This window comes from Aphelocoma coerulescens, chromosome 27, assembly GCF_041296385.1.
Source record: "Aphelocoma coerulescens isolate FSJ_1873_10779 chromosome 27, UR_Acoe_1.0, whole genome shotgun sequence".
In the NCBI taxonomy this organism is placed as follows: Eukaryota; Metazoa; Chordata; class Aves; order Passeriformes; family Corvidae; genus Aphelocoma; species Aphelocoma coerulescens.
Window position 1 is genome coordinate 154,989 of NC_091040.1, and position 25,466 is coordinate 180,454.

At 44.3% G+C, this 25,466-nt stretch overlaps 1 protein-coding gene across 4 annotated transcripts in view; it reads left to right on the forward strand.

Annotated features, from left to right (window-relative positions):
• TANC2 (tetratricopeptide repeat, ankyrin repeat and coiled-coil containing 2) overlaps positions 1-25,466 on the forward strand; it is a 196,517-nt gene that overhangs the window by 47,497 nt on the left and 123,554 nt on the right. For 2 of the 4 annotated variants that reach the window (XM_068996358.1, XM_068996359.1), the window contains exons 5-7: positions 1,663-1,711; positions 13,931-14,002; positions 17,518-17,586. In XM_068996358.1, the coding sequence (XP_068852459.1) occupies positions 1,663-1,711; positions 13,931-14,002; positions 17,518-17,586 (190 nt within the window). Of the gene's footprint in view, positions 1-1,662; positions 1,712-13,930; positions 14,003-17,517; positions 17,698-25,466 lie in introns of all 4 variants that reach the window. The other 2 variants (XM_068996360.1, XM_068996361.1) reach the window with 2 other exon arrangements.

Sequence of the window (25,466 nt, forward strand, 5' to 3'; positions counted from 1 at the left end):
GCATCGCATTGGCTGGGTGGTGCTTCCCTGGATCCGTCTTAGAGCTCCCTCGATAAACCAAACAAATTGCTAAGTCCTCCTCTGCCAATGACCTTCCTCGAAGACAGAGGAACTTGGACGATGCATGGATGGACTTAAGTATGTTTATGAATTGCCAAAGCCTCTTAAGTCAAATTGCTATTTTTACTTCGTTAATTAGAATGTTTCCATATTGCAACCAGTGCTGGTTTAACCCCAGCCAGATGGCTCTGTCTGTGGGGAGCCTGACAGTGCCCAAATACCACATACCCTGTCGCTGATGAAAGTTTTACTTATGTTTGCATCTCTTTTCCATTACAAAACCTAAAAATTCTCAGCTCACACTTTGAATAATTGAGCAGCTGCTGAGGCAAGACACTAAAGTAAAACATGGAGTAATTGGCCTGGAGTGACTTTGTGTGGCAAGGTATGTTCACTTTGGTTTGTTACAAACAGATAGTAATTCTCAACACTGTTAATTTAAGAAATTGCAATTTGTGAGGGACAGAGCGATGGGAAGGTGTCAGCTATGGTTTGTTAGGAGAAGGGGAGGGCAAAGCCTAGAGCTGCTTCTGGAGAGACCCAGGGCTGATTCTTCTGGAGCTGTGGGGTGTGGTGCCCACCTGGCATCTGCTCCAGCATTTCCTGCTCTGCTACCTTGAAGACGGTCTCAAAGGTGTCTGGGTTCAGACAGGAATAACCCTATAACCTGGGGTTTTTTTGTGTGTGTGAGATGTAGCGTAACATCTATTGGTAATTTGAGCCATTAGTTTCTTCATTCTGGGATCATCTGGTTGGTAAATTTTAGTAGTTGTCTTTGGCACTGTGAGCAGTGTCCCTCTCTCTGTTGAGGGGGGGGAAAGAAAGTGATTCCTTGCTGAAAATTAAACTGTTTTGTGGGATCCTTGTGGATCTTACAAGTAAATCCTTTATTTATTTGTTTTAACTTTGAGTTAATTTAGAAGGTCCTGCTCTAGTGGGCACAGTGGTTATGTAGGTCCCTTTGAGAGAATAAACGAATTGCTTTTGGGTTTTGCCACATGAAAATGAATTGCTGATTTGAATAGAGATACTAGGAAAAAAAAACATATAGTGTATTTTCATGGAATGGGTTGGGTTGGAAGGGACCCTAAAGATCATCCCATTCTGCACCCCTGCCATGGGCAAGGACACCTTCCACAAGACCCAAGCCCTGTCCATCCTGACCTGGGACACTTCCAGGGATGGGGCAGCCACAGCTGCTCTGGGCAACCTGTGCCAGTTTTTACAGAAAATGAATTGAGTTGCTCTGCCCGCTGACCTCACCTGGACACACGTGAAGGGCTTGCCAGCTCACAGCAACACCTTGTAGCATGCACCTGCTGCACCAAGGAATGTCTGCAGTGGCTACTTCAAACTCAGGAGGCTGTTAAAGAAATGTTAAACCAACCGAAAGGACTAATTAGGCACCTCCTTACCAAAGAACTTGCTTTATTGTGTTTTGTTCGGTATATGATGGATCTTGTGAAACCAGTTTAGAGACAGTTCTCTGCTGATTATTCCTTTAAAGTTCTGGAAGATTTTTGTCTTCTCAAAAGGCAGTCAAAATGTTGCCTCAACTTTGAGGTGTTTTCAAAGCAAAACCAGTTCTGTTGTTTTTTACAGGTGTACCCTGTGCTGGTTGGGGCTGATACCGGGTTGTCCCCATGGACAGGTTGTATTTGTTATCCCCCTTGAAACCTGGGCTGACTGTTGGTGTGTGCTCTGCTCACAGTTCACAGCTTCCCCCTCTGTGTTCTTGCCATCAGTCACTGCAGGTGACTTCAGTTGCATCATGGGGACCAAAACATTCCCATGGAAATGAGAAGGTTTCTTAGGCTGTAGACAAGCCCTTTTTTGTGGAATGCAGCTTGGGTGTCTGGGGCTGAGGCACTGGGTGATTTGGGCACTTTGCAGCCTGTGCTGTTGCTTCAATGCATTTGTGAAAACCTTTGTGTTTCCTTCTGCTGTATGGATTTACCTTTGGTCCACATTTCCTTATTGATTTGATCCATAAAAATAAGGGGAATAGCAGGTGCCTGAGGCTGAAGCGTTCCTTTCAGCTTGGGATGACGAGGGAAAGGTGAGTCATGCAGGTAACATGTTCCTGGCAGCTCCTCATAAACAAGTCACAGAAGGATCAGAATTATGAAAAGTAAAGCCCCGAGTGACCTGGTCTAAATTGTGGTTGCTGTGAGTGGGAGGTGTTGGACCTGCTGAGCAGGGTCCCAGTGTAGGCTGCTCTGTGAGCCTCAGGCTCTGAGGTTGAGGACATACAGTTCTAAAATACTTCACTTAGAAAACAAATAAAAAACCCTTTTAGGTTAAAAAAAATAGTAACAGCATGGCTTTCTAAATTCTGCTATATGTGACTCAAGTAGAGGGCAAATGGAGGCCTGTTCAAATCAAACTTTATTTTTTTTTTGGCACCCTGAGTGTTTTCACTGTTTACAGACTGACATGGAGCTATAGAAAACGATTCAGGGATTGATTTGTCCTTGTACTACCAGGAGTAATAAGGAATCTGTAGACTGAACTGTGCAGCCAGTCAGTATCTCTCTGTCCTTTAATGGAGATGAATAAATATAATTACTGGCCTCATAATGCCTGATGTCAATTAAGAAGAAAGGATTGGGTTTGGTTGTGTAACATACTGGAGTGTCCTGGCTAACCTAAATACAAGATGCAGCTATTGCAAAGACTTAATTTTCACTAATTGCTCGAGCAGCTGTGTGACTTTGCAAATGCAAGAAGAGTTAGGTGTAAAGACGATGCTATTTTTATGTAAAACCAGATCCACACCAACACTGAATGTGCACAAATCATTATTTTTCATTTTTCCTTGTTACCTTCTCCCCTTCAACTCCCAAGAAGCTGAACACACAGTAGTATTAATACTATGTGTAGAATTTAGGAATTGTATGGATCTTAAACCACAGGGAAGAGATTATTTGGTCCTTATAAAACCAAACATGTATATTTGAAGTGGACTTTTTACCTGGATAGCGCAGTTTGCATTTAGATAGACTGCAAAAAATATTCCATTCATGAATTCATAAATTCAGTGTGGGGGACAGATGTTTCTGGAGCCCTTTGGGTAGAAGTCCATCAAGGTTTGCTGCAAGAACAGACTTCTGCATCTGAATGAGGATTAATAAAATTGGGCTGTGGTCTCCAAGAACAAGAGTACGTGGAGGAGAAGCAACTTACCTGCCTGACTGCTGAGCATGGTGTGACACTGCAGGGAGCAACTGCGGATGTGGTGGCCCTTTAGTCCACTGCCTTTAAACTTGGACCCTGGGTTTCACCAGGGCTTTAATCTAGGCACTGATGCTTCAAGAGAGTGCCAGAATCACTGGAACTGTGTGTACAGAGCCAGCTCTAAAGGCAGGAAATAATTTGCAGGGGCACCTTCCAAACTCATCACCACCCTTCTGCCACCTCCCAGTCTGAAAGCCCTGGAATATTTAGCCCACATCCAACATTTCACAGAATTCCAGAATGGTTTGGGTTGGAAGGGACCTTAAAACTCATCTAGTTCCACCCCTGCCATGGCCTGGGACACCTTTCACTATCCCAGGTGGTGCTCCAAGCCCCATCCAAGCTGGCCTGGGACACCTCCAGGGATCCAGGGGCAGCCACAGCTTCTCTGAGCAACCTGTGCCAGGGCCTCGCCATCCTCACAGGGAAGAATTTTTTCCTAATGTCTAACCTTAACTCATTTCATCAATTTTACACAATTAGTCTGTCTTGCTCTTCAATAGCTGCCTGCTTATGTGGAAGCACCACAAAAACTTAGTCATAACTTATTTAATCAGCAGAGCAGCTGTTTCACTGCAAACTTTCATTAATAAATTTCAAAGTTTGTCTACAGAAATAGAATAATTTTGGCACTAGCAGGTTTCTCCATAATCTTGTGTATAGCAGTAATTTTTAAAGTGTAATTATTTTGCATGCTGTAATGCTATGCAAAACTTGGACTCATTAAATTAAATGCTCCACAGTCTCAAATTGAAATTGCTAAGCAAAACAAAGATAGTATACACAATTTTTTTTAGCAGGTAATTTACATCTCATCCAGGTGATGGGGCAGCACAAGGGAGGCAGAACAGCTAATTAAGTGGTGATAGCAGAGGAAGATGAAGTGAATGTAAAGTCACTGTGGAGCCTGGGCACGGCATGATTACAAATGTGTTTAATGATACAAATAAACATCCAAGTGCCATATCAAAGAATCATGGAATGTCTTGAGTTAGAAGGGACCCCTAGGGATCATGGAGTCCAACTCCTAGCCCAGCACAGGCCACCCCATAATCCCATTATGAGTGTTTTCCATGTTGGTGCTTGTGCTAAGCCCTGTTTCCCACATGAAAATCAGACTGTGTTTTGGAAATTTGGTGGGTTTTGTCACATTACACATATGCTGGTTAAGTAAATTTTCCTCATTGACTTCCTCCAGAAGAGGTTCACAATTTGTCCCCGGTGGAATGCCACCAGCCGTGCTGTGTCCTGCTTCCCCTGACTTTTCCTTTCACAGTTTCTCAGTCTGGTGAAACTTTAGCTCACCTCTGACAGATTATGGGGTTGAATTTTGTGCCATCTGCTGTTGCCAGCTGCCGCCATAGTGGTGAGAAGCAGACAGAGATGTGAAAACAAAATGCTTTCACCAATTTTTAAATTTTTTTCTTTCTTTGTCCCCCAAGAAAAGTGATGGGTTTTTGCCTTAAAGCAATTATTTTTTACTTTCAGTTATTTTATAATAATTTGCATTTAGGCTATTGATTATTTGCCGTATCAATAACTTCTTGTTTCTGATGCCATTTTCTCTCTCTGTAGGAATATTTATTTATAGGTTTTTTTATCTTCTCTCTAACTGAGGAGGGATTTGTTTTGCTGCTGTGCACATTAATGGCATTATATGACCAGGGTAAACCTTCCTTTGCATTAGAGGAGAGGCTGGGCATTGATCCATGCTCCATGACTTGCATTTCTTTGAGGAGCAGGTTTCTTAGTTCACAAAATTCCCTTTCAAACAGAGAGCTTACTGGAATATCGATACAAGGTAAGTTCTTTGTTCCTAAAATGATTTTCTTTTACTCTAACACCTTTTTGCCCTTGTCTGTGACTATTTCCTTCTCCTTGAGAAATGCTGGGGTAGAAGGGAATGTTCCTTACCTTCGAGGATATGAGGAATCCCCAACATCATTTTAATTGGCAAAAAATGTTCATAAGCCATCACAGGTAATGCACTAGTAGTAGATTGATTGTACCTCCTGGCTGATAAATTAAAAAAAATTACTATAAAGAGTTTCTATAATTGTATTCATTAGTGAGATTTATGTCTGGTCTCTGCAAAGCAGTTTATGGTCCTGCGTCTGACATGGCAGCAGCTTGGACTAGTGCTGCAGTGATGGGGATGTGGCATCCCTGGCGTGGGCGGGCTTCCTCCTGGGACCCAGAGAGCATGGGATCATGGAGTGGGTTCAGTGGGAAGGGACCTTAAAGCCCATCCAGTTCCACCCCCTGCCGTGGGCTTCCACTAGAGCAGGTTGCTCCAAGCCCCATCCAACCTGGCCTTGGACACCTCCAGGGATGGGGATTTACAACCTCTGTAACAGCCAAGAGATGATGCACTAATCCTTTGCTCTCCCTTCATGGGCTTCTTTAGACCTTTTTGTGTTGATCCAAACTAAATTCAGCATTTTTCTATACTTGGGATGAGCCTTTCGTTGTGGTGCAGTTTTCCAGGGTTAGCTTTGGATGGCACAGTACTGCAAAGTGACACCTAAAAATTAATGTAGGAATGGCTGGAATTAGTCCTATGGATGGAAATCTGGTGCTGGTGCAAAATGTTGCTGCAGATCCCTGTATTGCTTTTATGTTTCAATTTGATCTTGGGTAGAATTTCCTCAATATTTAATTCTCTAAGCCCTGTCTGTCTGTGTTTGTAAATGTGTGCAGATCTAAAGTGCTGCTGCTGCTTGAGAAGGGTCTGGGAAATCATTTTTAGAAGTAATTACTCATTCTTCCAACTAAATAGAACTGTTAATCTCTCTTTATATTTTATTCTCTAATAGCCCAAAGCAGGAGAGCAAGTGGTATTTACGATTAAAGGCCATAAACTGTGACTGTGTGTGTATCTGGGTAGGTTTTTCTGTTGCAGTGTAGAGCCACAGGAGCTGTAAGAATGAGGATTCCTGAGGATGTTTGGGTTGCGTTATTTCTACTGTTGTGTTTAGGCATAACTTCTAAAATTTAGTGATTTGCATTGCAGGAGATGTCAGGCTTGAAAAGGGATTTTGGTTACTTTTGGTGGAAATAATTTTGGTGAAAAATAGTAATGTGTGTCTGAAAAGCATGGATAGGGCTTTCACTGGAGATGGGATTGAGAATTAATTCCACTGCAGTATGAGAGTGCAGAATGCAGCACGAGCTGCTGATGGAAAATAATACCCAGTGTTAGATCTGTGAGAAAACAATGAAATACTGAGAAATGAAAGGTTTTCAGGTGGGATATTTTGGTTTTGTCTTTCCCTGACTTAACCTACTGTCATTTCACTGGCTCATTTAGACTCAGACAGTAGGTTGGGTATTGGGAACATTCCTTCATCTGGGGAGAGCTGTCCAGCCCTGGCACAGGGTGTCCAGAGCAGTGATGGAGTCATCATCCCTGGAGGGATTTAAAAGCCATGTGAATGTGGCACTTGGGGACATGGGTCAGTGGTGGCCTTGGCAGTCCTCAGGGAACAGTTGGACTTGGTGATCTCAGGGGGTTTTTCCAACCTCAGTGATTCTGTGTTTCTGCAAAGGATGGCCCCATCTCTCCTCTCTCGGTGCCGAAGCAGGGTTAACAGTCTCCTGCTGTTAACTGGTTTAAAGTGTCTTCTCCAACTGGTCGATTCTTCCCAAATTCCCAATTATGGGCATCTTTAACAAAGTTTCTTGCAAGATAACTCTCAGTAACTCCAAACTACAAATTCCAGAGTGTTAGATCAAAACACAGCATGAGTTGTCTACGCTGCAGGTGCTGAAGTTTGGATTCCAAGATGTGTTCCTCAGGTTGGAGTTACATTTTTGTTGTGTGATATAATGCTGATTTACTAATGAAGAGCCTGTCGCTTGGGAATGACCCCGTGGGCTTAGGGAGATTGCCTGGGCAGTGACAGTGGTGCAGGTTGCTTTTAAAGAAAGAAAAATTCAGAGAAAGAAGGTCCAGGTTAATAGTCTGTGGAGGCCACATACTTCATTATCTGTTAACCTCATTTATATTCTGGTTGTCTCATGGTTTGGGAACAAAAGGTTTTCATCTACATATTAGAACAAAGCTAAAAGCAGTAAAATGCAGAGTGGTGCAGTAATGATATTTTGACAAATGGTGCTCTGGGTGAGTTATCAGCTCCTCTGAATTTGATAACAAAGCAGATATTTTATCTGAAATAAATGTCTTATCATTGACTGTGTTTTCCGTCTCCTGTGTAGAGGGATTGCTTTCTCCTCTAGAGATGACTCCTTATTGTGGGTGTAGGGAAGCTGCCCTTTATGAATTTAGAGCATGTACTTACTAATCACGTTTTAAAGTGCCCCAAGTACAAAGTGCACTTACGTTTTTATAGGTATCAATAAAATCCATCATGTAATTTGATGAACTCTACTGGGATAACAGAACACTTGTGTCCTGGTCTTTGGGTGTGTTAATGAAGTGTCCCCAGTTTCTGCTCTCCATGAGGCCTTGCTATAGTCAGGACTCCCATAATTGTTCGTAATGTTGAACATTTTATGATATTCCAGGTTAGTTTCAAGCCACGGACCCATCTGGAGTCAGAGCATGCCTGTGGCAGTGGTGACTCCACATTTGCTTGCTGCTCCAGTGGCCACTGGGACTATATTTAACATACAATAAACTAAAATGCTTATCTGTATTAAATATATGTTGATTTTCCACTCTAGCTGAAGTATTTCAAAACACAGCATGGCATTTCCATTTTTAAAATATTGTCAGGTTACTTGCAAAAGAGAAAGGAAGTCTTGTGGATTCACAATTAATAAATTAAATATTACATTTATGAAAGCATTTCTGTGACTTCCATCTCACACTGTTTTCTATAATAAACTGTACACAGTGGTAAAGCTTTTATTGTTTTATTAGGTGGGTTTTGTATCAGGGCAGGGATGTGATTGAGGGGAAAAACAACTGGTTTTGTGTGTGTTCTTAGGTACAAAATACAAATCTGCCCATCTGGTGTGTGGAGAAGTCTGGGAATTTGAAGTAGTTTATATGGCGTTAATTAATTATGTACAGAAATAGAAACCTTGTGTGTCTTGGATTATTTGTGTGAACTATCAGAGCATCCAGGTGCTGCTCAACAGTGGCTGAACAGGAGCCCATTTGTGCCCAGGTGGGCAGGAGGGCCACGGGCACATGGCCTGTACCAGCCAGAGTGTGGACACAGGACCTGGGCAGTGCCTGTCCCCTGTGCTGGGCACTGGAGAGGCACCTCAAGTGCCGTGTCCAGTTCTGGGCCCCTCATGGCAAGACACTGAGGGGCTGGAGCCCCAGGAGCAGCTGAGGGAGCTAAGGGGGCTCAGCCTGGAGCAAAGGAGGCTCAGGGGGGACCTTGTGGCTCTGCACAGCTCCCTGACAGGAGGGAGCAGCCAGGGGGGGATCAGGCTCTGCTCCCAGGGAACAGGGACAGGAGGAGAGGAAAAGGCCTCAGGCTGGGCCAGGGGAGGTTCAGGTTGGACATCAGCAGGAATTTCTTCACATAAAGGGTTCTTAAACATTGGAAGGGGCTGTCCAGGGAGCTGGTGGAGTCCCTATCTCTGGAGGTGTCCAAGGAAGGCCTGGACATGGCACTCAGGGCTCTGGGCTGGGTGACAAGGGGGGAATCAGTCATAGGTTGGGCTTGATGATCTGGGAGGTCTTTCCCAACCTTAATGATTCTATGCTAAAGAATTCAACGTGTTGGAAGGTGACTGGGGAGCTGGATTTTAATGATATGGTGATTAATAACCCAGGTCTGTGCTATAGTTCTATCAGTAAAGATACTCCACCCTCAACACCCACAACCATTCCTGCATCCCTCTTCTGTACCCTGACACTCCCACCAGGGAGTTATTTTCATGGGGGTAAATGTTTTATTCTATTAGTAATTTAATGCAGTTTTAAAAAATTTTAATTATCATAATAATTCATATCATACTGATTTTAATCATAACACTGCAATGATGCTATTTCTAACCATATTGTGGTATTTTACCACAATACTAATTATATAGCAACAGCAATAAGAAAAATAATAATAATAATAATAGTTTTATAATGGAATTAACTGTAGCATAATAATAATTTGCGATGGTGGTGCATATTGTTTTACTGAGGCAGAAAAGTACTCACAAACTAAATAATCAGGAAGGACTTTTGATTAAAATAACTCTTTTCAGTGTCAGACTCTGAGGAGAGGGCTCCCTCTCCTCTCGTGCTCTGGCTGGGGAACACTTTGCCCCTTTCCGAGCACATCTCACCCTGGGAGAGCAGCAGGCAGATCATGTGGCACGTGTAATTTCTTACCAGGCTGGAATCCATCGGGAATGCTGAGAACAAGATTTGCAACTCCCTCTCCTGCGCCGGCATCGCTGCGCCGGGTTCCAGCATCAGACTCGGCGCCGGCTCCTGCAGCGGCAGTGCTGGCAGCCCCAGGATCCTCCCGGTGGGCTCTAGCCCCTGGAGCTGTTTGATTTATTTATTTTGGGGTGGTTTTTTTCCCCCGTGTCTCTGTTTTGGGAGCACAGTGGCAGTTGGGAGCCACATCTCCAGACGCTGTGCCATGCACACAGACCTTTCCTTCTGCACGGATGCTGGGCTGGGCTGGAATCGGATCCATCCCTAACGGCTTGACTGGCTTTGTGTGAGTCTTTCACCTTTTCCAGATACAATTTTGATACGATACGGATTTAAACTATTGATTTATCAGCTCTGACAGTGGAGTGTGCTCTGCCAGTCGCCGTGAGAGCAACAGCACATCCGATGCAGTCAGTTCCTGCTGCAGATTTCCCAGCATGCATGGAGCAGCCTCACCCACCCTTGGATTCTTCTTAAAAATTGCTTTGTCAGATCAAAGATCTTGGGAGATGTTTAGTCACGGTGTGGGTTTTAAAGGCCTTTTTAATTAAATAGGAAACCAGAAATAATGGGCTGCTGGCACTTGATTTTATATGAAACTTGCTATGTTTGCCTTTAACGAGAATACCTGGCAGGAGGTGCTGACGGAGGTGATGCCAGAGGTGCTGTGGGATTTACTGACATCAGATGTGCTGGTGCAGATGCATCTGGCTCCTGTTTGCAGCCCCCTCATACTAATTGTGGTGCTTTGTGCAGGGAATTCATGTAGGAATGCTGAAACCTTGGGATTTTCTTTCCCTGTCAGAGCAGTCAGTTCAAAGAATCCAGTTGTGTGCATTGGGGAGGATTTGTTGTGTCATTGTTTTTAATGGAGAACTGGTGGGCTGGGGATGGGGGGAGAAGAGAAAGCAGGAGTGTTTCTCAGACTTGGCTACAGCAGGAGAGGCTGCTCTGGTGATCCTGTCACTAATCACGATCTTTGAGATCCCGTAATCTCTTTGTAACTGAGAGAAAGAGTTAATAGCCATGACTGCTTACTTTGTTCCTGCTACAGAATCAGGCACTCAGAAGCCTTGTTGGGTTTCTGACCCGTGTCCAGCATCCCAGATGGACAGATGCTGGACACTGATGAGACAGTAGCTTTCAAAAACAAAAATAGTGTCTAAGAGTTAATGGATTGTCTTAATTTTTAAAAAAAACACAAAAGTTTTCCTCCCTCTCATGGTGAGATGCAAGAGAATATGAATTACTGAGTCAATATTTACTATATTATTCACTTCCCTTGTGGCATTTGACTGTTTCCTCTTTTGCCTGTCAGCTTCTGTAAAGCTCCTTAAACAGGTTCATCTTGGTCTGTGCTGATCTTTATTTTAAATTAACTCGGATAGCTGTGTTCTCTAGCAATGATTTCACAACCGATTTACGTCTGGTGACCTCTTTTCACTGTTGCATTGAAGGATTTGTCAATAACTTCGGTGTTTCACCGCATTGGCAATCGTTACAGCAACTGAGTTGATTGAACTTCAGGAGTGATACCATCCCCAAACTGTTGTCTGAATAGTAGGTCACGTCTATAAACAATAGCTATTGCTAAAGCAAATACTAGCAACTACCTAAAATCATGCATAAATAAAATAACTAGAGTGTTGTTGGGATGACAGAATCCTGATGTGTGCACAGAGGTGGATGTAAATACGAGCACTTGGAAGTTCAAAAAATGTGAGAATTAATATTCCCTTAGAGTAATCTCCCCTTTTTTGTACGTACAGTGAGATAACTTCATAATTACGTGTGGTATTGTTCCCTGCTAACCTTGCTCCTCCACAATCTGCTGGGAGCAGATTGTGCTCAACATTTTGATTTGTAGGGAAGAGAAAAACAATTAAATAGTTCAGTTGTTCAGCTCTTAACTGTGGCTGTTCCTTTCCATCCTTGGTTTCCCCCAAGCTCCACCTTTGCTGCAGCCATATCAAATGCAGCAGCAGTTGTGTGCTGACTGAAGATTTAATATCTGCTGAGTCATCTGATTTATTTTTTCCTTTCCCACCTGCTAAATGCATTTTGGAAATTAATTTACTGTGAGCTTTCTTTACCCCTTAGTATGTTGTGTAACTTGCAGGGAGATCCATCCCAGACTCTTGGCTCCCGTGCAGCTGTTCCTCTTCTCCAACCCAATGGCTTTGGCAGCCTGTTGTCACCGTTTTGTGTCCCACCATTGAGTGTTGGAGCATTCTGGGGAGCAGGACCCCAGAGCTGCTGCCCCCAGCCCCATCCCTTGGCCAAGGCTTGTTCTCAAGGCAAGGTTTGATACACCTAGGTAACTGTACAGCAGAGGTGTTGCCTTTCCAAGGGATCAAGGAGATTGATTCATAGAATTATCAAGAGATCTCAGGATGGGTTGGGTTGGAAGGGACCTTAAAGCTCATCCAGTTCCACCCACTGAGCCCCATCTAGCTGGGTGTCGAACACTTGCAAGGTTGATGAAACTTTCAGGGATGGAGTTTGTCTTTTGCTGATGGTCATGTGTCTTTGGATAAACACAGGAGTTTACTCCTGATTTTAATACTGGGACTTTTCTTGTCTTTTGAAATGTTCAGTCCTTATAATTATTTTTCATTTGGATTTATGTTTGGAGCTCAAAATGTTTTCCTCATGACTTAAAGGTTGTCTGTGGGGGCGCATAGCCAGGGGCCATTAGGGATGATGATAGTGATATCCATGTGCACAGCAATGGCCAAACCATACTGGGTGTTACCAGCCAAAATACAGCCAGGACTCTGTTAATGCCTTTGACTGTAGGAAGGCTCATTGCAGCTAATTCCAAGAGGGCATCTCCAGGCTAATAAAAGCTCCTACGGACACATCCCAGTTGCAGTTGTATTTGCAGTGTGACATCCTTCTGGCAACCAGAATGGAAAAGGGAACTGGGGAAGTGTCGTGGTCTGTGGCCTCCTTGGCACCTGGTGGCTTATTGGGGCTGGTGCAGTTGATTTAAAACCAGGATTCTGGGCTGCTGTAGCCAGATGACCTTCATGTGTAGCTGCTGTGTCAGCAGGGAAGGATGCAGAGGTGACAGAAATGGCCTGGCTGGCATCTGTTCAAGGTACCTGAGCATTGCTTCAGGGAAACTGAGGGCTGGGAGCATTTCACCAAGGGAAGAGGAAACAGAAGACCTCTCCTGGCCTGGGCTGTGGTTCCTCTTTTTTTGGGAGTGGGGGTACACTGAAATTTTTAGTCCCCATTTTAGTTCTGCTCTTGTGCTGCAATTCACAACTTCCCATCAAGCCAAACATAGCTCACATGTAGCAGGAGTTGATAAAGTTAAATTACTTTATGGCATAGCAGGCCCCTCCAACAAATAACTTCTGTAGCACTATCCAGACGTATAAATATATCAGAATGCAGTTGCTTTTAGTATCATCAAAACACATCAATGCTAAACCAACTACTGAGTTTTTAAACAGCTATTTAAGAATTCAGTTATTTCAAAACTATTTTTAAAGATTTTGAAAGCTTCCCCTTGGCCTGCTGCAAGGGGTAAGAACTGCTGAAATGCAGCCTGCATTTGAAATCCCTGGATTTGCCTTTTCCCAATCTGCAGAGCTGGGCTTCTTTTTGCTCTCAGCTGCCGGAGACTCCATGTGCTCCAGCATCTGTATTGATGGGTGTATCTATTGTTTCTAATCTGGTCAGTTGATCAATGAAAAGCAGTCTGTAATGAATTGTATAATATTGTACACAATGTCCCACTCTGCATTTATCCAGACGGATTTGGGATTTGTTAACTGTAGCTGCTTTCCTAAACATTTTCAAGAGGATGTAATAAGAGATTTTGTTCTTCCCTGGTTTTTAGCAGACAATTTTAAAGGGACACAATTTCAAATTTCATGTTTCAAATATTTTTTTTTTCTTTTTATCTGGATCTCTTTATTCCAAAGCTTAATATTTTAATATTTTGATATAACAGTCCAAAGTGAAGGAACTCATTGAAGATGCACAATTTGGTTTTTATTTCATTTAGATGTATGTGGGATCAATAGGAGCAAGTAAAACCTTCCTTCTGTCCCGAGGACCTCACGGATTTCATTGCAGTGAGCTGGGGCAAAGGTGGAACGAGCAGCAGAGTCAACCAGCAGTATCCCCAGTTTCAGTCTGCCAGAGGGACCTTTTGTCCTGCTGTTCCTCCGAGATAGGTGATGGGACTCAAGGAAAAGTTGCATCTGCCTGACCTGTCCACTATGATGTTCTACTTGTGCTGTTTTGGTTCTCATGCAGATGGAGGGAACGAGGAGCCACCAGACCGAAGACAGGCAAGTGTAGACTCCCGTCAGAGCCGAGCTGGGCAAGGTAAAACCTGAGTGTTGTTCTGCTTTGGGGACTCGTCTCATTTGTTCACCTTTGATACCTCCCAGGTGTTGTGTTTCTCGTCAGACTGTGTGACCTGACAGACTTTGTACCCATCGTTATTATCCGCACAGCTACCAACGTACTGAGATTCACAAACCAGACAATCTTTGAGTGGCTGAAGGAGTTTAACCTAATTCCTGGTGCAGCACAGGTGGACCTGCAGAGCATGGTATCTCAGTACTGCAGCCAGAGGGACAGAGCATTCTTCTGTTGGAGCTGGTGGTGCTGGAATTCTTCAGCACATACCAGCCCAAACCAGCACTCGGTTTCCAGGTTTCTACTTGTCTTTCCCCTGATGTCAAAAGGGGAACCTGGCAGGTTCACCATAACCAGGTTATCCTTCCCCAAGCCCTGGGATGCAATGGAGAAGGACCTGTGTGTACCTGCCCGGGGGCTGAACAGCCCCATGTTACATCTTTTGCTTTGGTTTGTTTCATCCTGCAGGGAGAGGACAAAAGGTCCAAGGAAGGGAGTACTAAAAACAGGATTTATATTCTTTAAATAACAATTCAACAGACACTTTGGTTGAGTATCCATCACTCAGAGTAGGTTTGGTGGTTGGTTAATACCACACACAGCCCTATAATGGGGATCTCTGTCCCTGACAGCAGCAGCTCTTAGATCTGTGCTGGCTTACATGTCCTTTGAAGCAGCTTTACTTAGTTGTAAGCATTTTCTCATTTGTGAGGGTTGTGAAAATGCTGTATTTTCATACAGCTTTCAAACTGAGCAGCATTTTTTGGAAATAGGGCTCTTGTAGGTTCTATGCCCATTGACTTACTCTCTTTGGGATTGCAGCAAGAATTTTCCGTTCATTTAGGCTCAAGCCTGTTGTTGCCATGGTGTCCTAATGACTTACTATGGGGACATTTTTTCCAGAGCGTTGTCCTTTTTTGGCAGTATTCCAGTGTTGCCTGGGTGAAATGATTTTGAGTGATTGAAGCTGTGATCAGAATTAGGGGGATCGGAATTGGTAGTTAAAACCCTGAAGCTCTGTGAAGTGTCAACTGCTCTGTTCACATAGAATCTTTCAATTACTGTATTTAAATTTATTATTTTAAATTCTATTGTTTTAAAATAAAGTAAAATTAGGAAAGAACCAGGGAATTTATGGCTGTACATACCCCATGGCAGCTTGCATACAAGGAGCAGTGCTTTGAGGTTCAGAGACAGTGGCTCCTCTTCCCACTCTGAGCACAGATGAAGTTGTTGTTGTGTAACTGTGTGCTAGAGGCTGAGCTTTGCTCTGCCGTGGGTCCCTGGCACGTCCTTCCCTGTGTTTGGCTCATGTCCAATGGTTTCTTGTTACGGGACAGAGCAGCTCAGATGCAGCCGCTGCTGGGAGCTCCCTGCACACATCTCTGCTCTCTCAGCCCATCTATTCTGGATCTCTGCTGCTGTGGGAAAGGCATGGGTTTTGGCAGAGGAGGAGGGGATTATTTTGCAAATCCTCACTCAAGAATCACCAACCTGTACCTGTTCACTTTGGTGACTGTGACTGAAGGAATTGCAGTAACTAGCAAGAAGTTTCAGCGTAAGAGGGAATAGAAGGGGAAAAGGTAAAAAAGCTTCCAAGTTCTTGGAGAAACAAGCTTCTGAGCTAAGTATTTCCATTTGGATCAGAGGATTCAATTGTAGAGGCAGGCTTTCTGCAGCACAGGAGAAGTGCCTCTGCTCTATATAGAAGCGTTATCTCTAACTTTTCCCGGCTTTGTGTCCATCACTTGAAATCTGTCTGCACATGTTAATGGGTATTTTTCATGATGGTGGATTAAGGAAGTTTATTATCCTTGGGTAAAGCATCCAGCTGAAATGGGACAGTTGTCTTTCTGCTGTCTGACCTTCCACATTACCGTGTGTGATTAAGTGTCACAGTGTCTGAAAAGCTTCATTGGCAGGACAAGAGGAAACAGCCTCAAGTTGTGCCAGAGGAGGTTTAGGTTGGAGGTTTTGGTTAGGTTGGTTTAGGAAAATTTTTTCATGCCTGGTACCAAATGTATTTTGAAAACCCATCATGGGTTGGCTTTTTTGGATGCTAGTTTTGGCAGCAATGGTGGTTTGTCTTCCCTGACACTCCTGGTGAGCCTGGCCAGGCTGGCAGAGCCTGCAGAGAGCTCCTGGTAACTGGTGAGGGATGAGCAAGCAGAGAGTGAGTTGTGTTTGGAAATGTCAAAACCAGTGTAGATGTGAAGGGTGTCAGTGCTTATTTGGCTTTCCTGTAAAGAGCGATACAAAACTGCTGAGAGACATTCCTGAATTCTGGCACTAGGAATGGATGGATTTTAGCCATGGGTGCTGCAGCCTCCTAGAATCCTTCAGGAACTGGTCCAAGATTTCTGACAGTTATTTCAACATGGGTTTTTCCGCTGATCATAAACAATATGTTGGGTTGTTCACGTTGTACTTTGGATATTGGGAATACAGCTCATCCATTGTCTCCTTGGGAGTACCATGCATTTGGGGCTTTTACCCTTCTGTCTTATTCCCACTCTTGTCCATCTCCCTTTCTGTCCAGCAGACATTTTCTCTTTTAAATGTACTTTCACAAGCCATTAAGAACAGCACAGCTATCCAGTGGAAATCCAGTAAGGAATGTCTTTATGGAGGGAAAACATCAGCAGGCAATAAAAGCTAAAATCCATCTTGTTATAGTGTGACACAAGTCTGGCTTTCTCACATTATTGAAATGTTAATGAAAATTAGTGAAATATGAATGTTAACACTTTGGGTTGCTTTTGAAGATGAATTATTAGTTGTCTGGGTTAGGTTGTTCATCTTACTGACAAGAGTGGAGATCCAAGTGTCCTTGACTCCAGGGTTCCCATATCTGCAGCTAATAGGAGGATCCTTATGGCTCCTGAGTCTTGCTGATCCTGAAGCACCTTCCCTTCACTGTTCATTAATACTGGTCACAATTAGCAACGTGTCCTTTTATTGTTCTATCTTCACTTGTTCTCATGCTATTCCATGTATTCCATTGTGGATCTGTAGTGATGCGACCCCCACGTGGGCTTTGTGTGTCTCTCGGGAGAGTTGGAGCTGGTGGCTGTTTTTAGAGGCGTTTGTTCTTACATTTTATTTGGGGTTTGGGGTTTTTTTTAGGCTAAAGGTCCTCCTATTGAAATTTAATTCAGCTGGGAGGTTTTTTATTAGAAACCAACAATATAAAAACTGTGGTCATTATATTGAAAACTGGTGACTCTAAGACTCTGAAAGACAAATTGAGAACACTGAAAGAAATTCTTAATGGTTCTGCTGTTCATCATATAGAGAGGGTACTGAGATGCTCTTTCGAATTTCTTTAAGGGATGTGTCATGACTGGGCAAAGGGAACAAGCAGTTGGCAAGTTGGCTCTGTGCAGGGCTCCCTCCAGCCAGCCCTTTTGGAATGATGGAAGCAGGATTCTTTCCCTTGCATTCTAACCAATTCATTTTTATTTTTCTGTCCCCATCAGGCACCTCCACAGAGAACGACTGTGCTTTTGAACCTGACTACGCTATTCCACCACTCCCAGTGACCGAAGGTATGCAGCACATTCGGATTATGGAGGGCATGTCGCGCTCCCTTCCATCCTCCCCCTTACTCACACATCAGTCTATCAGTGTTCGGCTCCAACCTGTGAAGAAGTTAACTGGTAAGGACTTTAATAAAGTTCACTGGGGCTTTTAAGGTCCGTCGGTGCAAAAATCTGAAAGAAAAAGCTTTGAACAGTTTCTGTATCCAAGTCATTCCCTTGTTTATTGCAGCATCTGCTTCAGTCAAACCTGGGGATGGATTGGATTTTTGTGTTGACAGAGAAGTCTTTCTATGCTGAAAAAGGTCTCTCTGATTTACAAATACTCTCTAGTTCTTGAGAAATTTCTATCAGAGTGTGTTTTAAGTCCACTTAGTGTTGTGGTTTATGCACAGTGGAAGCATTACAGTAATTTTAAAGAAGTTGATGCTTAAATTTTGAATGTCGAGAGAACATCAGAGAAATTATGAACTTCTATAGCAACGTGATTTTTTCTTTTTTTTGTTCATGCATATGTTCAGATACTGCTTTGTTTATTTAACCTGTTAGGATTGTGGTTTGAATACCTAGAGATGGTGCAGTAGTGTGATTTTCAAAAACGCTTGGAGTCCAACATCCATATAAAAGCCCGAAAGAAGGTATCTCTACCGGTAACAGTTTTTGAGAAACTTGATTCTTGCCTAAAATCTGACCACGCTCTGTGCCCAGCTTTAAGAATGATCAGCCAGGGTGTCCTGTGCTTGTGCTGAGGGAAACCTCCAAAAGGAGTTTTTACCAGATATAGTCTGATCTATGTGTACAAAAGGGAGCTTTGATGCACTTGATGCCTTTTGTTTCCTCTGCCCTCTGGTGAAAGGAGAACTTGGAAAGGATAAGTGGGAGAGATTCTGAGTTGTGACAGAGTCACGATTCCATGATTGGGCAGGACTGCTCCTTGGATCATACCGCCAGTTCCTCAAAAGACCTGGAATTCCAACAGTGGCTGTTGCAGGTGGTAATTCAAAGAGAGGGATGGGGATTCCCACAAACCTCAGGGTCTGGGAGCTCTCTGGAGCCTGTGCTCAGAGCCACACTGCAGTGTGGTCAGTACCTGGTGAAGATGCATATTCCTCTGTCAGGGTGGTTTGGAAATCATATGTCATGAAATCTAGACCTGAACAGGTTGGGTACAAACCAGGATGTCAATAAAATGCTGGTAATTGTTACTGCACAGAAGAAGGGGAAGAGAAGTGTTAGGCTTCCAGTTTTGTTCAGAGGTTTGTTTTGGGGTCACACACAAAACTCTTGGAAATGGACTGGGGAAGTGACTACATCTGTCTTGCATACTTTGCCTTTTCCATATGCTTTAAAAATCTGTTCTAGCTGGACCCAGTCCCATATACCAGGCAAGCCCCTGTTTATGCTTTGCACGTCCTTGTCTCGATGACTCCAGTGAAGCTCCCAATGCACTTAGAATTCAGGACATGTTTCCATGCATTAGTGGAGAGGATTTTTTAAATTATTAGTTTAATTTACTCTTGATATTGTAAAACGAAGGTGTTTATTTTACATCCTCCTGCAGTCATGGTAGGAATTTGTTTGCTTTCATTAAGGTGACATGGAAAGGAGCTGGAAGAGCAGTGCTTCTACTTTTTGTAGTTCACAGTATTTATCACATTTCCTCAACTATTCCTTGTTGTCTGTCTTTTACTTACTACTAATCTGAGAGATTTGGATAAGAAAAATATTCCTCAGCAGCAGAAAGAATCATTAAAGCATGGAATATCCTGAGCTTGAAGAGACCTGCAGGTATCATCTAGTCCAGCTCCTGGCCCTGCACAGACACCCCAGCAATCCCATCCTGTGCATCCCTAGAGTGTTGTCCAAACAATGGGACCCTTTGCTACATAAAAATCTTTATCTTTTATACTTCTGTAGTGGTTTGGTCCAAAATACTCATTACTGCGTACCTTCTGTGAGATAAGAATTAGGAGAAAAGCAAAGCAGGCACCAAACTTGAAAGAATATAAAGAAGTTTATTAATAGACCTAAAATAAGGAAAAATAAAAGAGGAAAAAAAAAAAATCATACCACACCTTCAGAACACTTCTCCTCCCCCCACCTTTCTCCCTTCTCCTACTGAAAATGTAAAAAGACAACCCTTGAGATGTTCAGTCTGTTTACCACTTCCGTAATAACCTTGTTCAGTCCATTTAGGAAGAGGAGTCTCTCTTGCCCATGCTATGGAGAAATTACCACAACGAGACAGCCACTTGGGTTGGTTCTCTGCTCGCATCATGCGAGAGTCCCCCTCCCACAACTTGCAGCTTTTCCCACAACTGCTTTCGAGGGTCCAATCTTGAGCTACTAGGGTACAACTTTAAGGTTGAGCCGTTCAGAAACAAAAGTTCTCTTCACCCATCTCTGGGAGCATTTAATCTCTAAGAATAGAGGTCCTCCTCCTTCCCTGGGAGCAAAGGGTCCTCCTCATCTTCATCTCTAGGGCTACCTCTGGGAGCATCTCTAGGAACGGAGGTCTTCTCCTTTTCCATTTGGAGCAAAAGTCCTTATCACTTCCATCTCTCCCTGTTCAAACTTCTCATCAAGTTACAGCTGCTTCAGCATCTGCCTATCTCAGCGCAGGTGCTTTTGCTCATAAGTACAAGTTGAACACTCCACCCTCCATGCCTTCAGAAATTACAACGGCATACTCTGATATATCATAGCTTTACAACAGAATTTCAGCTTTAAGCATCTCCTCTTTCTCCTCCCTCAGGTTTTCAGCTCTTCACAGCACTAAAAGGGTTAATGTCACCCAGGCCTTGCAGCTGGAATGTTGCTTATCGCTGTTGGCCCCATGATCTTTGCCAGGCAGTGGTGGGCAGCTTTTAGCTGAATCTTGGCTGCACTGGAGAGGAGGAGCCGGGCTGCTCTGGCTGCACAGAGCAGGACTGTGGGGGGTTCTGCGGGTGGAACAGGGCCCATCGACTCCAGGATGGCCGTGGCCCGGCCTGGCCTGGCCTGAGCAGGGCCTGGGCCGGGCCCACCCACCAGGCCCCCACATGGGCCCTGCAGCCACCTGTCCCAGCGCCGGAAACGAGACAGAGTTCTGCCCGGGGTTTGTCTGTTCTTAAGTGTGGATCACAGGTGGTCAAAATTTTAAGTGGCTTAAAAAATTGTCCATATTCAAACTGGCCAGCTGATGGGTTCTGTCAGGTCACAGAGGAGCTGTAAGCACCCCTTTGCAAGAACATCACTTCTGGGACTATGTTTTGTTTTTTTTAAACTAAAAATTTATGTCCTAGGACCATTTAGTAGATACTCAGAGCAGTCTTCCAGTGTCTGAAGGAGCCTACAAGGAAGCCAGGGAGGGACTCTTCGTCGGGACCTGGAGTGACAGGACAAGGAGGAATGGGTTCAGACTGCAAGGGGGGAAATTTAGGTTGCATATGCAGAAGAAACTCTTCCCTGTGAGGGTGGTGAGGCCCTGGCACAGGTTGCCCAGAGAATCTGAGGCTGTCCCATCCCTGGAAGTGTCCAAGACCAGGTTGGACAGGGTTCGGAGCAACGTGGGATAGTGGAAGGAGTGCCTGCCCATGGCAGGGGGTGGTACTGGGTGGGCTTTAGGGTCCTTTTCAACCCAAACCATTTCATAATTCTATGATAACATCATCTTTTAAAGTTCTTAATCTGTCTGATATGTAACCAAGTCAGCTTTTCGTTCACAGAAAAGTTAAAATGTCCATTTTAGGTAAAAAGTCACAGGAACACATTCCATGGAGTGTGTGTTTTCTACCCAGAGGAACTAAGGTCACTCACTCACATGTTGGTGTCTGGGTTTGCTGGGTATGAAGACTTGGCTGGATTCAGAGGGTGATAAATATTCCATGTGGGTGCAATTTCCACTCTGCTGCATAGTCTGGTGATTAAGAAAAACTAAGATCATTGTGGCTCTAAGGGGTGAAGTAATAGTCAGCATAAGTAATCAGCTCTCCCCCTCCTGCCCGTGTCACCTCTTGTTTAGCACTGGCTGAAAACATACTTAAATCAGCTCGTTCAACTTCAGTTTGTTTTGTTTAATTTTTTTTTTTATCACAGTGGCTTTATTAACAAAAATAATGTGAAAAATGTGTAATAAAAAGAAAGAAACCCCCCCCACCCTCCCAGCCCAGGATAGGTTAAGTGAAGACACCATTTTGGTTTGTGTCTGCAATAAAATTACCACTTAAAAGTTACCGTGCTTGCTACACAAAGAGCAACTGCTGTTGAAACAATGGGCTTAAACATTCTACTATATGTCAAGAGTGTGTTATAGCTGACTCAAAGCCATAACTGTGATGAAAATAATGCAGGTGCTCTATATACCTGCCTTGAGGACAGCAGTGCTTTCCAGGAGGGTGCTTAGGGATGAATGTATGTAAGTGCTTTTGGGAATCAGTGCCAAAAATACGTGCATTAGATTAATAAAGGAGGTACTGGGCTGAAAGACTCAGCTCATGACGTTTTATTCGACTCCTGTGGAACCCACCATGTGCAGAGGGTTTGCACAAAGCCCGGTGCCGCATCCCACTCCTCCTCCTCTTCAGGAAGGAGTGTTCATTTACATATTGTACATTTATATGTGTAGGGATAATTTTATTCATCACTGTACTTGGCTATTGCTATTTTTTATATTGAATGACAGATTGCAAGCATTAGGATTCTCTTAGAAAGAGCACGTGTGTGAGTGCCTGTGCAAAGAGTGAGGAGGGGAGAATATTAGCAAGAAATTTAGGGAAGAAATCATGTTTTTCTAACAAAAACCTGGCCTAGATGTTTCGATTTGAATTCTCAGAGGCCTCATTCCTCCTGTGTCCAGTGTGAATTAGCTGCTTCAGTGTCTTTGAAGACGTGGGCTTGGGGAACTGGTTTCATTGCAGATCCCCTCTTTGAGGGTGTTTCTCCCTTGTGCTTGGGGAATCTGGGAACTTTCCCTAAGAATAAAATTCATAGTAGGAATACTCCTAGGTGGATTCAGGCAATTAATAGCAGCCTCTTTCCTAAAGAAAATGTGTATTTTTTCACAAGATCCTTCAGAGATGTTGAGAGCAGGGCTGAGCAGGATGGAGGCTTGCTCTTCCCAGTGACACCAGTAAGGACCCACCACTGTGGCTCTCAACAGCCCTCCAGGTCCATCTGGGCTGGGGATCTCACACACAACATTCCCTGGGCCACCATCACCTGTGTCATTTGTAGTGCTGGGGTCTTGTCTTCTCCCCATCCCTCATGGGATGCCCTTGCATCTCTTGGGAGTAGCCACAAGGATTACCACATCTCCCTTCTCTATATCTTCAGCAAATGGTTCAATATTCTTTGATGCTAGCTGTAATTGTGGGTCTAAAAAAAGCTGAGATCTCTCCGCTTGAAAACTTTAATTGTTACTTGTTTAGTGGTGACAAGCCCAGATTAATGATTGCAGCCCCCAGGACCACTTGTTCTCTCCAAATTGTTGCACCAGCTCAGCTGGGTGGGAGCGTGAGAGATGATGAGGCACAGCTTCAGGGGTGGGAGTGCTGGGGGGAAGCCATCAGTGCTGGCACGTGTGGGAAGTGGTGAAGTCACTGCTCCTGGAAGTCCTCAAAAAATGTACGTCTCTGGCACTTGACAACACAGTTTAGTGTGGAATGTGATGGTGTTGCAGGGTTGATAGTTGGATTTGATTATGTTCAAGGTCTTTTCCAACGTTAACAATGATTCTGTGATGTGAGCGTGGTGAGGCCCTGGCAGAGGTTACGAGAGAAGCTGTGGCTGCCCCTGAATGCCTGGAAGTGTCCAAGGTCAGGTGGGATGGGGCTTGGAGCAACCTGGGATAGTGGAAAGTGTCCCTCAGGGCAGTGGCAACTGGATGATCTTTAATGTCCCTTCCAGCCCAGGCCACTCTGGGATTCTGTGTTTAAAAATAACATAAATCATCAGATTTCAAAGTTTCAGTTGCTGAGCCCAGGCTCCAGCCACTGCAGTGTTGTGGTTGCGCTGGGTGCGACAGTGGCCATTCTCTCCCTCGCTGTGTATCGTCTGTTTGAGCACATGAATTAAGTGAAAAGCAGCTGTGATGGTTCTGGTAAATAATGTGTTTTTCCCCAGTGTTGTGCACGGAGTACAAACCTTTGCCTGGTTCACAGCTTGTGATGGCAGGTGTGCTTGAGTTGGCTTTCCCTGCTCTGCCATACCTGAAGATGCTTTGGGGGCTCTGCCAGCCTCCCTTGCCCAGCAGCACCTGGGTTATGGGTCAATTGGGAAATGTTCTCCTGTTTCTGGGAGGCCTGGCAGGATCTGTGTTGGTGGCAGTGCTGCTCAGGCACTCAGCCACCTGATGGTGCTGCAGTTTGGCTCATCTCAGCCTTGCTCTGTAAGGACTGAGCTCCTAACCTGTGTGGGGCTGTGCATACCTGGGGGGCCCGGTGGTACTCTATTTTCACAGACATTAGCTTGGGTCTGTACTAGCGTCCAGCCATTTCCTTTAATTAATAATTTCAATTATTTCAATTCCAGTTATTTGAACATACTGCAGAATCATGTTGTTTTGTTGTGTTTTCGTACAACTCTCTGGATGCAGATGTGTCTGGGCTGGGTGCGATCCTGTCAAAAATTTGTGCTGACTGCTTCAATGTGAACAATGAAACCTGTCCCCGACCAAGGGGGTGCTGCAGCTTTAAAGCTTACAGCCATTTAGTATAAATTGTTCCCAGAATCCATGTCACAACTCCTTATATGGTGCTGCCTTTTTTTTTTTCTTTTCCCCTTAGTTGCCATGACAACAGCAGCACTGCACCATTCATCAGCTCTGGTCCTGGGCTGCATCACCAGCCCCTCAGCTTACTCCGAAATGTTCGGGAGAGCATCCATGAGTCAGTCACTCTGGTCTCCTGATCCATTATTTCCTTGTTCTTTCAGCAGTTTGCTCTAGGAAAAGAGCAAAATAAGCTGCGCCACAGAAAGAAACTGTAAAACTCCTTCCTTTTCCCCCCAAGGGAGGCGTAGAGGCTACATTTGCTGCAGCATTCTGGTAGGAATTAAAGCAGCTCTGTAACAGTGGGAGACTTGACGAAGAGGGAAGGCTGTGTGTCCATAAGCTTCTCTGGAATCCTCCTGGAGCCTGTTCCCTGGCACTCAGAAGATATGCAGGTGATGCTTGTAGGGGCAGCAGGCGCCGCAGGGAGACAGTGCTTGTGATTTTGGGAATGGAGCTTGACATCAGCAGCGGGAGGTGTCACCTGTAACATCACCCTGACGTGGGGAGCAGCAGGATGGAGCCAGCGCTAGGGAGAGGGAGGGATCGGAGGAGGATCTGTGCCAGAGTGCTCTCCAGGCAGCGGTACCCCTGAATTCCCAGCCTGGCTGACTGCGCTGCTGGGCTGCACGCGCAGGGGACGGGGAGAGCAAACAAAGCCCTGTGAGTATTTGGACAATTTGTCATGCACAGACTTTGGGATTGTGTTTGGTATTCCTCAGCCTCCTCTAACTGCAGAAAATCAATGCACAATAAGGGATTCTGGGGCTCCTAGTTGGTAAGGAAGCCATTACTAGGAGGGAGTTAGTGTCAGGTAGGGTGATGCTGCTGGTGGTTATTTGCCTTTTAGTTGTTGTTGCAATAGTTTTACATAATCTGAGTTTGTCACCTCCTTGCTCAGATGTGCAGAATTTCTCGTACAAAACATAAAATGAATGTGCAACTAAAAAATTGGATTTCTCATCATTGCTGAAGTAGAACTGCTGAGGAGTGAGTTGAAAATGCTACAGATACCGAGTCGTTTGTTTCCAAAACATTAGAACAATGGGATTGAGAAAATGCTTTCCTTCTGTGTTCCGAAATGACCACAAATTAGATTTGACTGGATTATAAAACCCTTTGTGCTGAGGGAAAGAAGTAT